Below are 20,639 nucleotides of genomic sequence, written 5' to 3'. Positions count from 1 at the left end.
GCCACAACTAGAGGGAGCCTGCGTGCAGCAATGAAGACCCATCGCAGCCAAAAATAAAAATAAAAAATAAATAAGTTTAATTACATTCTCTAGTTTGATGAAAGTCAGTTGCTCCCTGTGTTCACTTCGGCTATACTTGTTTAGCATATTTTCTTCAACTTTAAGAAGAGAGAAATTTATAAATTACAAGTAAAGAACCTACAAGCTACCAAGATGATGCATATGCCTAATGTTATAGTTGAAGTTTTTTCCATCTTTAAATAGCCTTGGTATATATGTTGGTTTCAGAGTTATACTTTACATTTTAGTCATCCGAAGAAAAGGAACCATGTGTCTTCTTTTTTAATTTGCTCTGTACCAAACCATTACAAACTTAACTGGTTTAGATAATATCTATTCTATCTTTGTTTTTTCTGGTTGAACATTGTAGCGTTCACCTGACCTAAGGGCTAGACCCTAATCAGTTACAGAAGGAAAATAAGACAGTAAACGTTTACTTGGTCTCTTTTTTTTTCATCCACGTTGATCGGTTGAAATTTATAACACTACCATTTAGTTCTGTCTTTACTATCAACTTGAATGTATAGATAATATTTCACTTTGAAAAACCTGAATTGTATTCTCTTGTATTCAAAGAAATGGAAACTTTTCTCAACTTTTCATCTGGTGAAAATTAGGCTAGAACTGTTTATTTCAGCATATTTCGGACCTTATATATTGCTTAATGGAAAATTTTTCACAGTTTTTTTTCCTTGGATCTTTTCCTTATGATGACATGAGGGACTAGAAGTATGCCCCCTAAGTGTTTTTGAGCTATGGTCAAGATTTATCATAATTGAAGTGAACAAGTATTTTTAACTTTTTGGAGTTTTCTACATTACTACACTTTTTTCTCAGGAAAATTCAATAGCCCAATGTAGTATTTATTAGCTTATCCAGCTCATTAGGCTGTTCAAGGTTTTTTTTTATTATTACATGAAAAGTATGCAGAAAGGTCATTCAGCTTTATGAATGATGAAGTGCCATTACACAAAAGTCCAGTAAAGCCTAGCACGTGGCAGTTAAGATTCATGGAATCTACAAATTGCCTTAACAGATCAGACCTGCAATCAGAATAGTCCAGTACTCTCTTGCCAGTTAGAGACCAATGGTCATTTAGTGTAATAGTCATCTAGTGTCTCCCCTCATTTGCTTCTCCTACCCCCAAATATATGTTTAATAATTCTTAATGGAATGGAAGCTTTTCAGAATATCTGTAAAAGGGTTCTTAACCTGGGGTCCTTTGGGTAGCCATGGATGAGCCTCTAGGGGGACCAGGAACCTTATAAAATGACATGAAAATTTTGTGTTCACCTTTGTATTACATGTATGTGCTTGAGGAGTGGATCCATAGCTTTCATCAGATTCTTAGGGATCCAGGACCGAGCAAAATCCTAACTGATTAGAGACTTGGCCAAGAACTGAGGAGCCACATATACTTCGTTTCATCTCCTTTAAATTTAATATCAAATTTATTGTGACCCTTGAACAGTCTTCTCATATGCTTTTAAATAATATTCAGTCTACCTATCTTCATTACATTAAGTGTTCTAAGCTGTCATCACTAGTTATTAAATAATGGGGCTTGAATGTTTCGTTTTAAATTCAGAGGAGGAGTTTGGGGCTCAGATTATTTTTTGTTGGGTTTTTATCATTTTAACTTAGCAAGGCCTTGGCATAATCGCCCTCACGTTTATACAATGTAAAAATTACTTAACCATGAAAATATGCAGTGGGATTGAGTTCCCCAGCACATGTGCATACTTTGAAATTTAAACCAAAAGTACAGTTTTGATAATTTGCCTACTGCAGTTACATGTTGTAACTCTTTGAGGTTGTATGGTTTTTCAGGCATGATTTTGCAACATTCTGCAAATTATGTTTAGCTTATAACAGTATCCAAACACTTAAAAGAAAATTAGTGTAAATGTTTCGCCATTTTTGCTCAGTTAATTTGAATCTGGTAGGAAATATTGTGATAATTTAATATTGTCCCAGTTTTCAGTCAGGATCTGAAGTAAAACATTTAACTCATAACTGGAGAATTAAGATGTTTGTTTTAAAACTAAGAATATTTTTTAATTAAATGAAGTACACAGTTAAAATTATTAAATATAAGATAGAAGTATTTTCTTCTAATTCTTTTTTTGTGCAATAAGATTGTACTGAAGAAACCGATTTTAAAATTTTATCTCGGGATCTAAAATTTATATAGTTACTATAGAATGTTTAAGAATTTGGAAAGGAATGTAGTAGGATATTTAATTTAGCAGTATTCGTTTTGTTAGTGCGTTTTATTTTTTTAATTTTTTTTTAAGTTTAAGTTTTTTCTTTCTTTTTTTTTTTTGGCTGCGTTGGGTCTTTGTTGCGTGTGGGCTTTCTCTAGTTGTGGCGAGCAGGGGCTACTCTTCGTTGCCGTGTGCGGGCTTCTCATTGTGGTGGCTTCTTTTGTTGAACAGCATGGGCTCTAGGTGTGTGGGCTTCAGTAGTTGTGGCGCATGGGCTTAGTTGCTCCACGGCATGTGGGATCTTCCCGTACCAGGGCTCGAACCCATGTCCCCTGCATTAGGAGGCAGATTCTTAACCACTGTGCCACCAGGGAAGCCCTGTTAGTGAATTTTAAAACTTAATAAATTGCTGTTAACGTTGCTTAGTAAACAGTAAAAGGATGGGAGCGGGTTTTGTTGGTTTGTTTTTGTTTTGGGGGGGTTTTTTTGGTGGTGGTGGTTGTTTTTAATTTCTTGAAGACCTGCATGATTTCAAACAGGACAGGAGGGTACTTTGTTTCATTTTAACGTATTTCTTCCTAATATTTTCTCTGCAGGATAACTTCAAACTAATGTGTACTAATGCTATGATTTACAACAAACCAGAGACCATTTATTATAAAGCTGCAAAGAAGCTATTGCACTCAGGGATGAAAATTCTTAGCCAGGTAAAGGAAATTCTTTGTCATAAATAATAATTGTTATAAAAATCTATATCCCTTTGTTTTTTGGTTATAGTGATACAGATCCAATACAGTACTGGTTTTATTTTATAGGCAGATGATATTAAAAGTAGGAAATATTAAATGAAAAAAAATTTTTAACATAGAAAAGAAAATTAAAGCAGGAAGATTCTCATTTGGAATTGATAGAAATAAATATTGGCAGTCACTTGTAATTATTTACTTAAGAGGCTCTTGAGTTGGTATTCACCAGATAGACTTACATTGGCTGTGAAACAAACATCAACATGAATTCCAGGACAGGATAGATTACATGAATTATGAGACCTTTTAGAAGGAAAGCTCTCTATTTCCCTTTGTAGGGATGGAATCTAATGTTCTGGTGAAGCACAGGAACTTCTTCGAGTAGAAAGAAACAAAATACACAAATGAACGATAATTTGGAATTGTCTCAAAGCCACCTCCCCACAGGAGCAGACTTTCCTTTGAAGGATAAGAACTGTTGCACATAGTAAGGCATTTGACATGGGAGAAACGTGTGCAGAGACGCAGACACATCATCATCATCAAGCTTCATGAGGGAGCTTAATCTGATAACTTATTCAAAACAGAGATACTGTAGATAGTGGCAGAAAGTGACGGGAGTCTCATCTCAGAGTGATGGCTGATGAATGACCTTGAAGGGCAAATTGAGGTGATCATGTGCATCTGCTGGGAGAAGAGGAGAGCTCACAAGATAAATCACGTCTTTCGAGGTTTTACTCACAACTCTGCATAGGATGGAAAATTAACTGAGACAAACCTGGCACCTTATCACAGCGGGAAGTCAGAAGACTGAGTTCTAGTTTTAGCTCTTTTCCACTAACTTTTGAACCTTGGCCCACCCTGGGCCCATTAACCACCCTGGGCCTCAGTGTTCTTATCTGTAGAGAAGAAGGTTTAATCTGAGATCTCAAAGATAATTGCTAGCATTAATGTGCTGATTTTAGAAAGAGCTAGAGTAAGGAGGAGATCAAGAAGAACAAGATGTGAGAGGGATTTTGCAAAGAGAAATGAGTGGGTATGAGGAGAAAGAAATCAGAATCAAGGGCTCGGGTTCAAATTCAAGGGAATTAGAGAATAGTAGAAATGAGTCATGTGTAGATGCACATGGTTTTCCAATTTTTATATCAAATGTGATCATTTGTATCACAGTTTTACATGTAAAGAATTGCCTTGGTGCGCAGATGTCTTAGTGTCTGTGTGCTTGGCTCTGAAAGATTCTTGTATCCACTTAACGGAGGAAAGAAAAACATTTGGATTAATGTTCATTCTTGCACTCCTAATATTTAGACAACATCAATTCCCACCCTTTCCTAGAGACTTGGGAAACTGTAATGTAAGCCAGTTACCCATCTTTGGCAAAATATGCAGAGGAAAGGAGAATATAAAATGTTTATCCCATTCTTTGCAGAAAAACTCAGAATCCAGAACCAAGCCATATTCCAGTTTTAAAAACCTGCAAATACTTGCTGTTTTTGTATTTGAAGTAAAAGTGCACCCAACAAATGCAGTGTTTAGTCACTCCAAAATATGTACATTGAATTTTTAGGATAAAGTTTAATTCGCAAACATAACATATACAAGTAAAATTTTCAACTTTGATCTACCACTGTTTCCTCATCTTTAAATAATGTAGTTAATATAACATGTAAACGACTCCAGTATCTCTTGTATTTTATTGGGGATGGGATGGCTGGAAGCACAGGAAGAAAACCTTTCTTTTCCACTTTCCCTTTTCTCTCTCTGTTGTCTTCCCTTTTTTCAGATCTCTTCCTGTTGAGGAGCCCTACGCATCCTGTGTTATAGCTTCCTGTTGACTGTTCTCTCCACCCTAGATGGGAGAGACCCTTACAGTAGTGATTTTTAAATGTTTAAATTTAGACCTTCTGAATTACTCTTTTAATAGCACATCTCCCAAGAGAGCCCAGTACACCCTTCCGTTAATGGTGTCTTTTCAAAGATAACTGTTTTTGAATTCAGTGTAAAGATTGTAGAGCAGTCATTCATCATTTTTTCAGTTACACACAAGTAGTGACTATTAGGTGACTATTAGATGTGTTACTTTTATAAAAAGTGGACATATGCAGAATAATTCTTTTGATCTCCCAAATACTAAATGCTGCATTATAGTATAAACAGTACTATTCATAGCATAGTGGCTTTGGATCAGACTAATCAAGGTTCAGGTCCTGGCTGTGTTATTGAGACTCTGTGTGATCTTACGCAGGCCATGTAACCTTTCTCAGCCTTTTTCCCATCACGTAAAATGGCATAACAGTAGTACTTACCTTATAAAATTATACCTGCTATGTGAGTGAGCACTCAGTAGGTGTTAGCTGTTATTAATGGCAAAGAATCAAACCCTTTAGACATTTGTAAAATTGAGAATTAATAAACAGTATGCTGATTTGGAGACATTTTAGTTACCAAAAAAGAAAGACATTGCTTTCAAATTAAAATTAATTAAACTCAATTTTTTTCCATGACTTGTGTTGAAATTTAGAAAATTTCTCTAATTGAATTATTTTAATTTTATGCATATTATGTTTTTCTAAAAATCTGAAAACATTATTAAATGTAGGTTCTGCTTTATAAAACTCTAGAATGGAAATTAAATAGGTTACTGAGAACTTTGTGATCTAAGCCCATTCATTTAACCAGCATTTATTGAGTGCCTACTATGTGCCAACCTCCGTTTCAGGTGCTAGAAATAGATGAGTTAAGAAGTGGCTTAAGTGACATGCACAAGGGGAAACACGAATGGCCAGTAAATGCATACAGAAAGAATCACTAGTATTTTTTAAGTGTGTATTAAAATAAAACCTGTTTTTAAAAATCAAATTAGTAATTTTTTTTTAATGGTACTAATCAGTTTGCCAGGGATTCAGAGAAAATTTCAAACACTGGTGAAACTTTCAAATACTATTAATTGTTACAGTTTTTCTAGAAAGCAGTTTGGTAGTACACATCAGAAGCCTTAAAAATACTCATTCCCTTTGACCTAGTATTTTTACTCCTAGGATTTATTCTAAAGAGATAGAGATTCCTGGAGACTTTTATTTATAATAGGAGAAACTTGGAAATAAGCTAAATGTCCAGTAAGGGTCGTTAATTAAACAATGAGACGCACTGGGATGAAATACTATACAGTTGTTAAGAATATTTTATGATACAGAAGGGAGATACTTGCAGTTTATTAACTGAAAAAAAAAAAGAAACTTTGCTTGTTACAAAATGTTCATTATAATTCCGATTTGCTAATATGTGTAATGCTTAGAAAAATACTAGAATGTTAAACCTGTTAACACTTTTCCTCTCCGGATAATAAATTAACAAGGTATTTATTTTCTCCTCTACCCATGTCTTTGTCTACCATAAAATATATTACTTAAATAGTTTTAAGATTATTTTAAAATTATAGTCCAGTAAAAATAGCAGGGTTCATTTCTTGAGGCTCTCAGTCTGTACTGCTAATACAGCAGAGTATGATGAGGAAAGTCCCCATCGTGAGAGACAAGAGGCCTGGTCTTGGTCACTGGTTCTGTGACTTTAGGTGAGTCATTTAGCATTTCTGGGCTACACTGTTCTTATTTGAATGACCTCTGGTCCCTTCCAGTTCTAGTTTCTATTATTCCACAGAAGTCTTCCCTGCTGTTGCTGTGCAGCCCTGAGGAGACTGCAGTCCATATTTTATCCAGTGACAACACTCAGAAATAAAACGCAGAACAGTCACTGGGAACAAATCTGCCTCTTTAACATTTGTCCAGAAACCTCAAGTCCTTAACCACCATGAAAATTTCACAGCGTATCGATGCAGTGGAAAATTCAGCATGTTTCACAAAACAGAAACAGTACTTCTTTGGTTAGAACATTATGCACTCTGAAAAAGAAACTATGCTAGCAGCCTTTTTATTCTCCTTGAGGCATGTTTTCACACAGAGAAAAATGCCAGAATCATCATTGATTATCCCAGGATACCAGAATGTAAGGGATCTTCACATGTTCACATGCTCTAGGTTTTAAATACCTGATAATTCTTAAATTTCAGAAGATAAAACCATTCTGTTAAATATAAAACTTTAACATCCTATTAAACTAAATTTTACTTTTTAAATTTAGTACTGCAAAGAATACTTAGTATTTATTCACACTTTCTCTTCTGTGAACTTTTTGATAATGCAGCAAAGTTATAGAGCATTCTCTTATGTTGGAAATTATCTGCATTGAAGGAATAGACTTTATTGTCCTGGTTCCTAAATATTCTACTCTGTTGGTATGATTACATTTAATTGTTTTTCTTCCCTAGTTAATAACAGGATAAGTGCAAACTCTGGGGGGGAAAAAATGCATTACTTTCAAAATGAATGACAAACATTCAATAAGAATATTCTTGAATATTTTTAGGAGAGAATTCAGAGCCTGAAGCAGAGCATAGACTTCATGGCAGACTTGCAAAAAAGTCGAAAGCAGAAAGATAGAACAGACACCTCGCAGAGTGGGGAGGACAGCAGCTGCTGGCCAAGAGAGAGGGAAGACTCTGGAGACACTGAGGCACAAGGCTTCAAGAGTCCCAATAAGGAAAATAAAAAGTAAAGAATCTTTGGAATATTAAGGTTAAGCTGTCTTTTTTACACCAGTATCGGGAGAAAATACTGATTGGGGGCCTGCCTTGGGTCCATGGTTGGTTGGGTTTTGTCCTGAAAGTCCATTTTGATGATTTGATACCCTTCTTCTCATGCAAAGCATTATATGGAATTGTCCAAACACAGTTCAGAAAATAGTTCTGAATGTCTATTCTGTATGAAAGTAGTTTTAAAACCAGTAAATTACCTTTAGGGACTCATAATTGTCTGTGAGTTTATTTTAGTAGAACTATTTGTTTAAGAAAAAAGTGTATTCATTATTTCATTCCACAAAGGAGTTCAGACCGTACTTAAGCCTAAGCACAGTTAAAGCTACCTTCTAAACAGATGGGCTATCGCTGAGATGTGTGCATGTTTTCCACTCAGTGTCAGCTGGTAGGAGCAGTAATGAGCCACTGGTCCTACTGGACAGCAGCTGGCATGGCCGGACGCAGTCGTGTATATCCTGCTCACACCACTGCCTACTCTGATGCCCAGCACCTCGCTGTCAACTCTGGGAGAAGGGTTTAGTTAGCAGTGTGCGATTTCTGCTGTCATAATGCAAAGAAAGTAAACTTGTGACAAGTTTTTGTTATATTTCTAAGATTTATACATTTTAAATGTACATTTATTTTAATTTTAAATATTGAACTTAATAAATACAAATTGTATGCCCCTCCCCTTTTAAAACATATTTGAGGTGGAGTTTCATTTTTGTGAATCTTCTAAGAAAAACGTTTAGAGCAAGTAACACTGGACACAAAAAGGGAGGGAACTAGCCAACTACTTGGTTTGCCTTACTGTTGGTGTGTTATTAGGGCCCCTTACCAGGTCATTAAGGAACAAAGTTTTAATTGGTGTCAGTAGCGCAAATTTCTCCACTTCAGTTGTATTCATATTTGGAATTACATTTTAATGTTTTCATCTTATCTTTTTTTTTTTTTACTTAGTACTAATGTGTGTTTTCAGGAAAGACAAAGATGTACTTGAAGATAAATTTAAAAGCAATAATGTAGAAAGAGAGCAGGAGCAGATTGACCGCATTGTTAAGGAATCTGGAGGAAAGCTGACCAGGCGGCTCGTTAATAGTCAGGTGATCAAGCTTTTCCTTTCGTTTCATTACCTACTGATTCGGGTTGTCTGAAACTTACAGTTTTTAAGTTGCTTGTGTCCTTTTAATCCATATCTGCCATAGAGTTCTTAAGGAGAACACTCACAAAAAGAAAAAGTAATAATATACTTGGTTTGTAAAGTATATAGTATTGTCCTCTGTTACTGGATAAAGGGATTTGGGTTTGTTTGTTTTTTTAAGTGATGTTAATGTGTTCTAAAGTTGGAAAATGAACCACAGACTTAAAGCTTACAAAGAAAACATTTATGTACTGGTCTTTTCAAGTCATATTGTATAGCACGTTGGTTCTAAAACCAAATGAATTAATACATGACTTTGGGCAAGTCACTCCCCTTCCCTGGCCTTCAGTATCCTTTTTTAATAAGAGTGAACAGAACTCGGTGACCTTAAGGACCCACACAGCTCTTCAAAATTCTGAGATTTCTCTAACCTTCATTTCTTTAACCCATCAACACCTGTGTGCATGGAGACAGGTGTGAAAGTTGATATCTGAGTATAGTGATGATCGCTACCTGTAATATTAGCTTGACTAAACTAAGGTAAGGTTTTCTGATGAGCAGCATATGTACATATGGTATGTAAAACTGTTCATGCCATTTGAATACTTTGGGTCATTGCAGTGTGAATTTGAAAGGAGGAAACCAGATGGAACAACAACATTGGGACTTCTCCATCCTGTGGATCCTGTTGTAGGAGGTAAGTTCACAGAATTAGACTGTGCATGAACTTTGAACTTGATGCTAATTTGGAAAAGAGCAGTAACCCGGGTTAACATTTTAAAGCAACAAGTCTGAATATCGATAAACCTAACTGTATCATCATCCGTAAAGAACTTGGCTAGGCATGGTGTACTTCACGCTAACAGCTAGCCTAACTTTATTTCATCCCAAATAAGTACACTACAGATCAAGTTTTCTTTAAAATATAAAGTGCCTGGAGTATCATACCCACCATTAACAAAGCCAAAATATTAGGCAGTCATTTCTAGCCCTGGTTTTAAGAGACTCTGGTATAAAGGCTCAGTTATTTCTTAAAGTATCTCAAAACCCTCAGACTATGGCATAATAAATTTAACTTGACTTTTTAATTTCAGGGAATAAAATGAATATATATGCCATGTAGTACTTTAATGGGAATGGAATAATATATAGTTAATGACATATCTTTCACTGTGGTTGATAGAAAGTTTACAAAGGTTGGGGATCACTATTTTAGAAACTCAAGTCATACTTACATTTTCTCAAATGATATTTTAATGGAAGTAGTATAGGGAATATTTTAAACCTTGATGTAAGAATGGGAAATTTATGTCATTCGTCTGAGGGGAAAATCATGTGATAAGCATGAGAATATTTTATAAATATCTGTTTTCATACTACCATTAGGAGAGAGTTAATTGGAGATACAAAAATGAATAATGACAAAATTCCTGCACTTCAGGAAATAGTCTCCATTATTTATTGTTTGCCATGAGCAAGACACTGTCTTAGAAGCTTGAGGTGGAGCTAGGTGTAAAAAGGGAGCAACACAAGAAGAGACAAGTCCCCCTTACGTTCTGTGGAGTGGGGAAAGGAGGACACAAACAAAAAGAATCATGTAAAGAGATGGCAACTTGTCCACCATGAATCAGTACATCAGAGGAAAAGAGCGGCAGAGTAGTAACAGGATATATCTGTCTCGTGTCTGGGGGTCAGAGAGGGCTTCCTTAAGAAATGTTTAGGTTGATCCCAAAATGGTGGGTAAGGGATTGGGGAATAACAGGTAAAAAAAACACCTTGAAGCAGAGAAGAGCTTGATGCATTTGACGCAAGCCTGTCAGTGTTCTCTTTGAGCATTGCATTCCACTCTTGAAATGCTGAAGGAGAACATTAATAGCCTCCTTACTTAGAAGTGCTATGTTTTCAGAACAAAACTCAGTTTTTACTTTTATATGAACTTTTCATACGAACTTTTTAGGGTCTTGGGTCAAAGAAAATGCCACAGGGGAGAAAAATAAAAAAGAAAATGCCACAGGATTGAGAGTATTGCTCTCTGTAGTATAGCCGTGATGAAAATGTGGTGACGCAGCTAAGTTGATTTAGGTCACACCTTAAGATCTGCCCCTTTCTTTGTACTTGGGGTCTGGTCTCTGCTCTTGGTCTGGTTTTCTGGATTTCCTGCTTCTGTAGGCATTATCAAATGTGGCCAGCGCTGACCTGACTCCTCACACACACAGCAGCTCCCCCAGGAGGCCAGTTTACTGGTTTAAGGCAGAAGATGTCCCTGTCTCAGCTCCATCCTCCTGGTTGGAGGCACTAGTACCAATTAGGACACCAAATTCCAGAAGATCTGATTTAGGTGTTTGAAGTTTCTCTCAAGTGCGTTTATTTTATCACACTGATCACATGTGGCAGTAGACTCTATTCCAGGGTGGTCATGCTACAAAAATCATCTTGTCTCTTCTTCAAGAGAAAATATCCTTTCTGTTGGAATTTGTTAGAGACCACGTTTTCTCCTGATACCATCCTTCTCAGTTCTTATGCTTGTATCACAGATTTCTAGCATCATTACAGGGGTTCGTTCCTGGTTTACAGACATCACATCTTTAAAGACTATTCTTCCCTGCAGTGCAAGTCTGCCTCAGATTAATTCAGATTAACTTATCCTGAATATATTATGAGTTCTTGTCTTTAATCATGTATTTTCCCTTAGTCTTTTACTTGACCTTTTCTACTGGTTTACTTGCATCATCTTAACATTAAAAGATCCGACCTTCAGGACTTCCCTGGCTGTCCAGTGGTTAAGACTCCACACTCCCAATGCAGAGGGCACAGGTTTGATCCCTGGTGGGGGAACTAAGATCCCACATGCTGCGGGGTGTGGCCAAAAGAAAAATTTTTTAAAAGTCCATGTTTAAAAAACTTTAAACATGTTTTTTAAAGTGAAGTGCAACATGATTATAAAGAATTCCAGGATGCAGTAGAGTATAATGAAAAGGACCAGATTTTGGTCCGCGTACGTTCCTGCCTTTCTAAGCTCAGATTTTCTTATGTTAAAAATGGGTAGAGCAAGGGCTGCCCAGAGTCACGTGAATGGCATGAAGCAGTGTGCGCACAGACGCTGAGTGAGAGCGCCATCTGGATCACTGCCACATGAGCTGCCTCCACCGTGCTCACTCTTATGTTTTAGAACCAGGCTACTGCCCTGTGAGACTGGGAATGACGACTGGAAGACTTCAGTCTGGAGTGAATACTTTGCAGGGGTTCAAAGAAGATAAAAGGAACAAGGTAACTCCAGGTAAGGCTCCCACATGGTAGTCAAGTTTTTTCTCTTCTGTCTTTCTCAAGGAGCTGAGGAAAAGAAGCACTCTCTTTATGGTATTTTTGCAACATTAATTAGCTATTTTATTAAGAAACTGAAAAATCAGTATTTTTTTTCCTAAATTTATTTATTTTTGGCTGCGTTGGGTCTTTGTTGCTGTGCGTGGGCTTTCTCTAGTTGTAGCGAGCGGGCGCTACTCTTCGTTGTGGTGCTGGGCTTCTCATTGCGGTGGCTTCTTGTTGCGGAGCACAGGCTCTAGACGTGCAGGCTTCAGTAGTTGTGGCATGTGGGCTTGCGGGCTCTAGAGCACAGGCTCAGTAGTTCTGGCGCATGGGCTTAGTTGCTCCGCAGCATGTGAGATCTTCCTGGACCAGGGCTCAAACCCGTGTCCCCTGCATTGGCAGGTGGATTCTTAACCACTGTGCCACCAGGGAAGCCCCTGAAAAAATCAGTGTTAGTATTCAAAATGAGTTTTGTTATTTCTTTTTTTTCCTCTCTGCTTTGTGGGCAAAGATTCACCTGAGTTGTGACTTCACAAATACATGTTTGGAGAAAATGTTTACCCTAAATTTGTATGCCAGTCAATAAAGTAGCAAAGTTAGAAGGGAATAATCTTTAATAAACAAAAAAATAGATTGACATACAAGTTAAAGAATGGTATTGTGGTTTTGTGTGTGTGTGTTTTTATCAACAGTGTTATACTTGAATTATGGACCCTACAGTTCTTATGCACCACATTATGACTCCACATTTGCAAACATCAGCAAGGACGATTCTGATTTAATCTATTCAACCTATGGGGAAGACTCTGACCTCCCGAGTGATTTCAGGTGAGTCACCAGTTCATCAGTATTCTGAGTGCTACATTGTCCTAAAATACTGATATACATAAGTGATCTATTGATAGACTTACAGAGTTATTCAATTGGTAGAAAATGTGTTCAGTAATTTTTTTAATTGACAGTAATTAAATAGACCCTTAGTTATCATCGTTCTTTAATAGAGACCATATATTTTAAAGAAAGAATGTATCTCCCTAATATTTTCTGATGTTGGCATCTGTAGTATTTTAATTCTTACAAAAATATCTTTTTAAAGATGCTTACTAAAATTCAGGAGCTTGTTGCTTCAAAATGTTGACGTGCCACCTGCTTTACTGTAACAGTTTTGTGGATCAGTGAGTTGTTCCAAATTTGATCAGTTTGGGAAGCCACAACCCATTTTCCCCAAGATCAGAGGTAGGACATGATTCGATTCCTAACGCAACCCACATCCAGGCCTGTTTGACCTGTCACGTACCAGTAGACCATTGCAGTTACACTCAACTATCCCTTATTGTTTCTGTGGGAAGATAACTTTGTGTTCTTATTTAGGATGTTGGGTCCTTTGCATCCCATCAACATAATGAAATGTCCTGATTTACTGGGATTCTGGCTTGGGGTGGGACACTGAGCTTGGGTTATTCCTCCTGGGCCCTGGCACTTTGTTAACTTCGTCATATGTAAGAATTTAACCCAATAGATTAACCAGTCTCCTGGTGTTCTGACAAAGGGGGGATTGTTCACTTCTATATATGTATGGTGGTAGTGGCGGCAGTGTTTTTATAAGGCAGGGGTCCTTAGTCAGTGACTGTGGTTTAAGATCAAGCCATTTGTATGTCCTTTAGACCTCTTCTCACCAGCTTGAATAAATTCTTTCTGGATTATTCATCCATGCATTCCACATACAGGCATTGCAGGTGCCTTATTTTCCAGGCATTCGTCTAGATACTGGGGATTCCCCTGGGAAACAGTGCTGACAAAGACCCATGCCCTCCTGTCAGGTGGTAACAGGTGTTTTGAAGAAAAGTAAAGAAGTAAAGGAAGATAGTGCTAGGATTGGGAGAGGGGTGCTGTTTTAAATAGGGTAGTCAAGGAAGGCTTTGCTAAGTGAACATTGAGCAAAACTGAAGGCAGTAAAGAAGCAAGCGTTGCTGCCATCTGAAAGAAGAACATTGCAGCCAGTGGAATAGCTGTGCGAAAGCCCTGAGGTGGGAACCTGCCTGACACATTAGAGACCAAGAAGAGCAGTAAGGGACAGGAAGAGTAGGGGAAATAGCCAGTGGGAGTAGATCTTCGTAAGGACTTGGCATTTCATTCTAAGTGACATGGGAGAATATTGGTGGCTTCTGAGCAGAGTAGTGACCAAGTCTGGCTTATAATTTTAAAAGGCGCACTATGGCTGCTCTGTGGAAAACAGATTGCAGGGGGGCAAGGGAAGAAACAGAGGAACAGCTGTCATAATCCAGATGAGAACTGGACCGTGGGAGTGGTGGCTGAGGTGCTGAGAAGGGATCAGTAGTCAGCCAGGAGGATTTCTTGACTCACTGAAGTGGGGTGTGAGAGAGCAAAGTCAAGGAGGACTCCAGGGTTTTAGACCAAGCCTAAAAGGATGACATTGCTCTTTACTGAGAAGGGGAAGATTTTAGGACTACTTCGGGAGGAAGATCCAGCAACTCAATTTTGGACTTTTTGAGCCTATTAGACCTCCAAATGGAGCTGTCCAGAGTGTGGTCCAAACTGGATGTGTGACTTTTAGAGTCTTTTAGTATATGTGAGAGTCCTGAGGTGAATACGATCACCTTAGGGAGGAAGTGAAGGGGAGAAGCAAAGAATTCCAGAGGCTGAGCCCTGATCCCCTCCATCACTGAGGTCTTGTTTCTCTTTGAAGTTTTCCCCAGGAGCATTTCCTTTTCATGGTGTTCTTGGTATTGTTTAATTCTCTTGTGATGATAACTTGATCACTGGTAAATATGTTAATACAGTGTTGTGTCCAGATGGAAAGTTTCACATCATGGGGTATAAATTAAGGGCATCTAATGAAACAGTTGGCTATGATAGGAAGATTACGCCAGTGGAGATGATTTGTATGAAAGTGACTTTCCCAACACGCTCTCTTTCAGCATCCATGAGTTTTTGGCCACATGCCAAGATTATCCATATGTTATGGCAGATAGTTTACTGGATGTTTTAACAAAAGGAGGACATTCTAGAACCCTGCAGGAGTTGGAGATGGTAAGAATGCTGCTAAAGAAACAGTGATTTATCATTGGCCCTCAGGTGTTAGTCATCAGTGTTATGAAACCATGGGATTTACCAGTGTGACAGCTGAACTCCATTCCGCTGAAAAGACAGCCCAGCCCGGGTGGAGACCATGGGTGGAGGACAATGAACGGAAACGCGTAACTCAGCTACCAGGGTCTGTGAGGGCCAGAGGGTTGTCTTTATCTCCTCATCTTGGAAACGTAGGAATCAAAAACGGGGTTATAACTCAGAAGTCAGCTCGTGTTCTGTGCCCCAACAAAAAAGGAAGTCTTGCTCACTGGCTTGACATTAAGTTGACTAAAATGATAGGGAATGTCCTTTTCCTTATTACATAGTAATAATACAGTGGTGGAGCCTCAAGTAAAAAAGTAACAAGCTTCCTCATTGCTGTATTGTATTAACACTTGTAAACTAGCTCCAGTTCAGTTGGACATAGTTCATAATCTGGGATAATTCAGAGACCTGGCTCAAAGATTAAAACCAGAAAGTGTTCCTTCAGTGTAGAGGAGAGTTGGTCTCCAGAATGTCCTTGTCACCATAGTTAGAGGAACCCTGTATCTCCTGGGGGTCATAACTCTTCCTGGTGGCTATTACTGTAGTTGCCTTGTCCTCTGCCCTCGCTGTACCTGTGGCTGCTGGTCCTTGGGTGACCTGTCAGCAAAGCTGAGTCAGCGCCTGAAGTTCAGTGAGAACTGCTGTACAGTCTTATATCTTAGCACATAAACTGCATTCACATGACCTAGAAAACATTCAGCTTTACATCAATTCAAAAATATTTTTACTATACCCTTCCCAGCAGTTAACCTGAATTAATTAAAAGTCTTGAACTAAAATTGCATGTCTTTCATTTTGTTGATATGGCAATATATTTCAAATTTAAAGTTCCTCTGCCCTTTGATCCAGCAGTTCCTCTTAGAATTTATACTAGCAAATTAAGATAGAAGTGATATATAAGCAATACAGTGTTTATAATTTTTTAAAACTGGGAATCAGTTAAATCACTGTATAACCTTTCAAGAAAAGATAACAGATCGTGATTGATTTTTTTTGCATGATACATGTATTGTTCATATATGCAGTATCTCTGAAGACTAGGATTATGGGAAGTTTTCATGTTCTCTGTAGCATTTGAATATTTTACATTCTCTGCTGTCTGCAAGTGTTGCCTCTTTTTATGCAGAATACACCCTGGAGTACTCCTGTCTTCTCTTTGTCAGAGATTTCAACCACCTATTGCTGAAAATAAGGCTCCATTTATTTAGGTCCTTGTATGCTATTTACCAAGTATCTTCTTAAACATGTATGGTGCTTCTTGATTGGTCATAGAACTGTCAGTCTTAAAGTCACCAGTAATATGTACTCTGGGCTCACAAAATACTCTCAAAATGCTAGTAATTATATCTAATTCATTTTTGGTTTAAAAAATTATATTTTGATAATACATATTCTTATTCCTTTTATCTTGCCGTGAAACTCTTGATGTTTTTCTATTTTCCTTGATATTTGCCTTTTTATATGTCTTTTAATAAAGTGTTTTTCTTTATCCTTATAGTCATCTCCTGAAGATGAAGGCCAAACTAGGATGCTTGACACAGCAAAAGAAATGGAGGTGATTATATTTTTTACTCTTTATAAGAAATATTTAAATGGCGAATAAGCTAAAAAGCCTAAATGATAAAGCTTTTATTTTAAAAGAAAAATATTTATCGAGTGTCTCCTGAGATCGAAGAACTTTTTTTGCCTGTGGGGAATGTAGTAGCAGCGAGTGCAGTAGATAAGCACGCACGTAAACAAGGGAGCCAAAGCCAGTTACCGTACAGAATAAATGTACATGTTGTGGGAACGCAGGTTGGGGAAACCAGCTGCTTTGGACAGCTGAGGAGATCCTCACAGAGGGACTTCCGGATGAACTGGGTCTAGAAGGATGAACAGGGTTCCTGCAGCACAGGGCCAGGTGTGTGAAGTGGGTAGAACTTCATGTGTAATGACCTGAATAGATCTGAGCAGGCAAGGCACATGTGCAGAGCACCCAGAAAGTGAGTGACCACAGGGTACCTGGAGAGAGGAGGAAAGGTATTGAGGACCAAATGATGACGAGTCATATATGCAGTGCTTAAGAAGTTGAGATTTTAGAAGTTAGACTGCTGTGATCAAATGTGGAGGCGAGAGAGGGGCTGGAGGGAGGGGACCAGTGAAAAGCTATGGGACTTACGCTAGTTAATTTTTTGCTTAGATAACAATACATTGGAAGAGAATGAAGATGTACAATAAAGAGAAATACAGTAGAACTAAAATTGACAGGACCTGCACGAGGTAGATATTAGTATTGTTAGCTCATATTCGACATACAGGAAAAGGAGCACACCTTTGGCAGGGAAAGAAATTTCACTTGGTTTCGGGGCTGGTGAGTGTGATTTGAGACATCAATGGAGGTGTGGATCTGGAAGTCACTGGTGTCAAGGTAGAATTATTGTAGGTATTAGGTGACTGAGATTGTCCAGGCAGAACACATAGCCTGGGAAAAGGCCAAAGAACAGAACCTTGGAGAGACCAGTAGTTAAGGTGGGAAAACCATGGAAGACTAATGCAGGAAAGAGTCCAGCAGTGTCAGATGCTGCACAGAAGCCCAGTAAGAGGAGACCAGCAGGTGTCATTTGTAACCTTAATCAGAGTAATTTCAGTAAAATGGTGGGGACAAGATAAAGGTACCGTGAGTTAAATGACTGGAGGAAAACTGGGACATTGAAGATCAGAGAGATGTAAGCTCTTTGAAGGGAAAGAAAACTTGAAGATGTGAGATCAAGTAAAGACAGGTGCAAATGTAGATGGTAGTGTAGATGGTACTGACAAAATCCTGTCATTTTCCAAGAAAGAGGAGCCAAGCAAGGTCATGTACTTGGTGAGCAGGCAAGAATGAAAGAAAACTTCAGAATGGGAAAGAAAGCTGGGTAAGAAGTTTGTTGAATAGAGAAGTAAGGGCCCAGCCGAAATGGCAAACCATAAGTATCAATATGTACCGATACGGTTTTCTCCGCCACACACTTTTAGCCCGTATGTCGGTAGAGAAATAGGATGTTCAGACTGTCCGAGCTGAGAGTGCAATACCAAAGTATAAAAGGAACCATTAACTTTTGTTTACTCATTGTCAGGATTGATCTGTTCCTAAAAAGCAGTGTTGGGGTTATGGAAAACTCCGAGTCTTGTGATTCCAAAAATAAAATTCCACCCTTTTTAGGATTTTGTTTCTCCCGTGCAATACTACGGCCTGGCTTTGGGGCCTGGAGGAGACCCAGGAAGTATCTTATTATGTTCAAGATCTACCACAGGGGAGTGCAAGTGTATAGACTGAAACACTGCCTGTGAACCTCAGAAACTGCAGCCTTGTCACAGTCACCAAAAGCGCTTCACAGTGTCGGCAGTAACAAGGCTTATCTTTAGAGTGGTGATGAAACAAGTGATGCAGATTGTGTAAGACACACCATTCCATTACCAAGAAGTGTGATTTATGGACACTTTTGCCAGGATTTGGGAATGGCATTTTAAAGGTTTTTATAGGCATCAGAATTATAACTCTATAGCTTGGCTTACAAACACAAGCCATCTTCTTAATTTCTCATTCTAGCACTGTCAGGGCTTAGCAAGCTCAATTAATCTTTTTTTTAAAGCAGATTACAGAAATCGAACCAACAGGGCATTTAGACTCCAATAATCAAGACAGGCTTACAGCACTGAAAGCAGTAGCAAACTTTGGAGCTCCAGTTGAAGTTTTTGACTCGGAAGGTAAGTGTCTCCAGAGGGTTTGAAGGAAGTACTTCATGACACAGGCAGTCAAGATTTAATGTCACAGTAGCACAGATTAACATAGCCATTCACTACAGGAACATCTTGACTGGCCATGCTTCAGTGGAATAGTAAAGCATGTCTGTGGTGTTGATTTCATTTGAGGGGGATTACTCCTTTGAGGAGAGAAGACTAACCAATAAATAGCAAAACCCCAGAGCATAGTACTCAATTTATTGCACAAGATCAAATACAAGTATGTCCATGTTGTCCTTAGTAAGTTATTTTTCTTACCACACAGAAGCTGAAGTGTTCCAGAGGAAACTTGATGAGACCACCAAACTGCTCAGAGAGCTCCAGGAAGCCCAGAATGAGCGTTTGAGCACCAGACCCCCTCCCAACATGATCTGTCTCTTGGGTCCCTCATACAGAGAAATGCATCTTGGTATGTTGTACCTCTGGTAGGAGAATAAGGGTGCTTAAAGGGAAAATTTCTGAGTAGTGATACCACAATAAAGTAACACTGAAGTGAATACCATGGACAGTTTATTTTTTGCCACTTATATATTTATTGGGCTTTTGTTTTTTTTTTTTTAAGTTATCTAAAGGAACCACATTTCAGTACCTTGAACTGTCTTTATGTTGATTTTTCTTTCCAGCTGAACAAGTGACCAATAACCTTAAAGAACTTGCACAGCAAGTAACTCCGGGTGATATTGTAAGCATGTATGGAGTCCGAAAAGCAATGGGGATTTCCATCCCCTCCCCGGTGGTTGAAAACACCTTTGTAGATTTAACAGAAGGTACGTGCCCTGTGTCTCCGGGAGAGTGGAGGGCTAAGTGTGAGTAAAAGTAAACATTGGTCTTCCCCCTCCAAGTAACATCTGAAAGGTTTTGTCTCTGCTGTTAACATATAAACTATTTATTTTCTTTCCATCTTGTCTAAGGAATAAAGATTTCACACATTTGCCAAAAAAAAAAAAAAAAAGCCACAGTGATGCACCTAGTCTGTAACCTGGAACATAGTAAAGAAGGGCTAGCAAGTCACCCTTTTTTTACCTTCACATACCTTTTCTAATTAAAAGGAAAAAAGTACTGAATGAAGGGGGTTTTTTTCTTCCAGATTTTGAAGAACCTAAAAAGACTGATGTTACTGAGTGTGGACCTGATGGGATTTGAAGCTAACTGGTATTTGATTATATATTATGTATATATTTTTTTCATTCTTAACTTGGAAATGCTTTTTCAGAAGATATTAAATATTTGTAAATTGTGTTTTTAATTAAACTTTGGAGCAATTAATTTTAATGTTCCAGAGATTGGACTTCTATTAGGTAATAAAGCTGAACCTGGGACTGTGAGCTATATTGTGCATATCAGCTAAGTTACCCCTTCACCTTTCCCTGGGGCTGAATCTGAGGATGAAATGATAGAGAAAAGCTCAAAAAATAAAACAGCCTTTTTATGACCATCCATTAAAAGAAGTTCCCCAAATAACTGAAATCCCTCATTTTGCCACATTGCCGTACTTCTCATTAAGGAAATTATAACCAAATGGTTCCTGACTTACCAGATTTCACCTTGATGATTTATTCAAAAAGTGGCCTTGTGAGGAATGAATGATTTTGACCTGTTGCCATACTGAGCAGAAAGTGGGTGGGAGTGGACCTGGGCAAAGTTCTTGCAGAGCA

At 38.1% G+C, this 20,639-nt stretch overlaps 1 protein-coding gene across 3 annotated transcripts in view; it reads left to right on the top strand.

Moving 5' to 3' along the window:
* BRD7 (bromodomain containing 7) overlaps nt 1-20,309 on the top strand; it is a 38,270-nt gene extending 17,961 nt beyond the window's left edge. Inside the window, exons 6-17 of one of the 3 annotated variants that reach the window (XM_030833006.3) lie at nt 2,864-2,974; nt 7,436-7,620; nt 8,623-8,746; nt 9,406-9,481; nt 11,954-12,061; nt 12,780-12,915; nt 15,027-15,138; nt 16,721-16,777; nt 18,837-18,948; nt 19,250-19,393; nt 19,608-19,751; nt 20,072-20,309. In XM_030833006.3, coding sequence (XP_030688866.1) covers nt 2,864-2,974; nt 7,436-7,620; nt 8,623-8,746; nt 9,406-9,481; nt 11,954-12,061; nt 12,780-12,915; nt 15,027-15,138; nt 16,721-16,777; nt 18,837-18,948; nt 19,250-19,393; nt 19,608-19,751; nt 20,072-20,127 — 1,365 coding nt within the window. In that variant the 3' untranslated portion in view covers nt 20,128-20,309. Of the gene's footprint in view, nt 1-2,863; nt 2,975-7,435; nt 7,621-8,622; nt 8,747-9,405; nt 9,482-11,953; nt 12,062-12,779; nt 12,916-15,026; nt 15,139-16,720; nt 16,778-18,833; nt 18,949-19,249; nt 19,394-19,607; nt 19,752-20,071 lie in introns of all 3 variants that reach the window. The other 2 variants (XM_030833005.3, XM_030833007.3) reach the window with 2 other exon arrangements.
* The last annotated feature ends 330 nt before the right edge of the window (nt 20,310-20,639 follow it).

Source organism: Globicephala melas, chromosome 19 (genome assembly GCF_963455315.2).
Source record: "Globicephala melas chromosome 19, mGloMel1.2, whole genome shotgun sequence".
Taxonomy (NCBI): domain Eukaryota; kingdom Metazoa; phylum Chordata; class Mammalia; order Artiodactyla; family Delphinidae; genus Globicephala; species Globicephala melas.
Note: the sequence above shows the minus strand (reverse complement) of the source record. Positions and strands in the feature narration are given on the sequence as shown.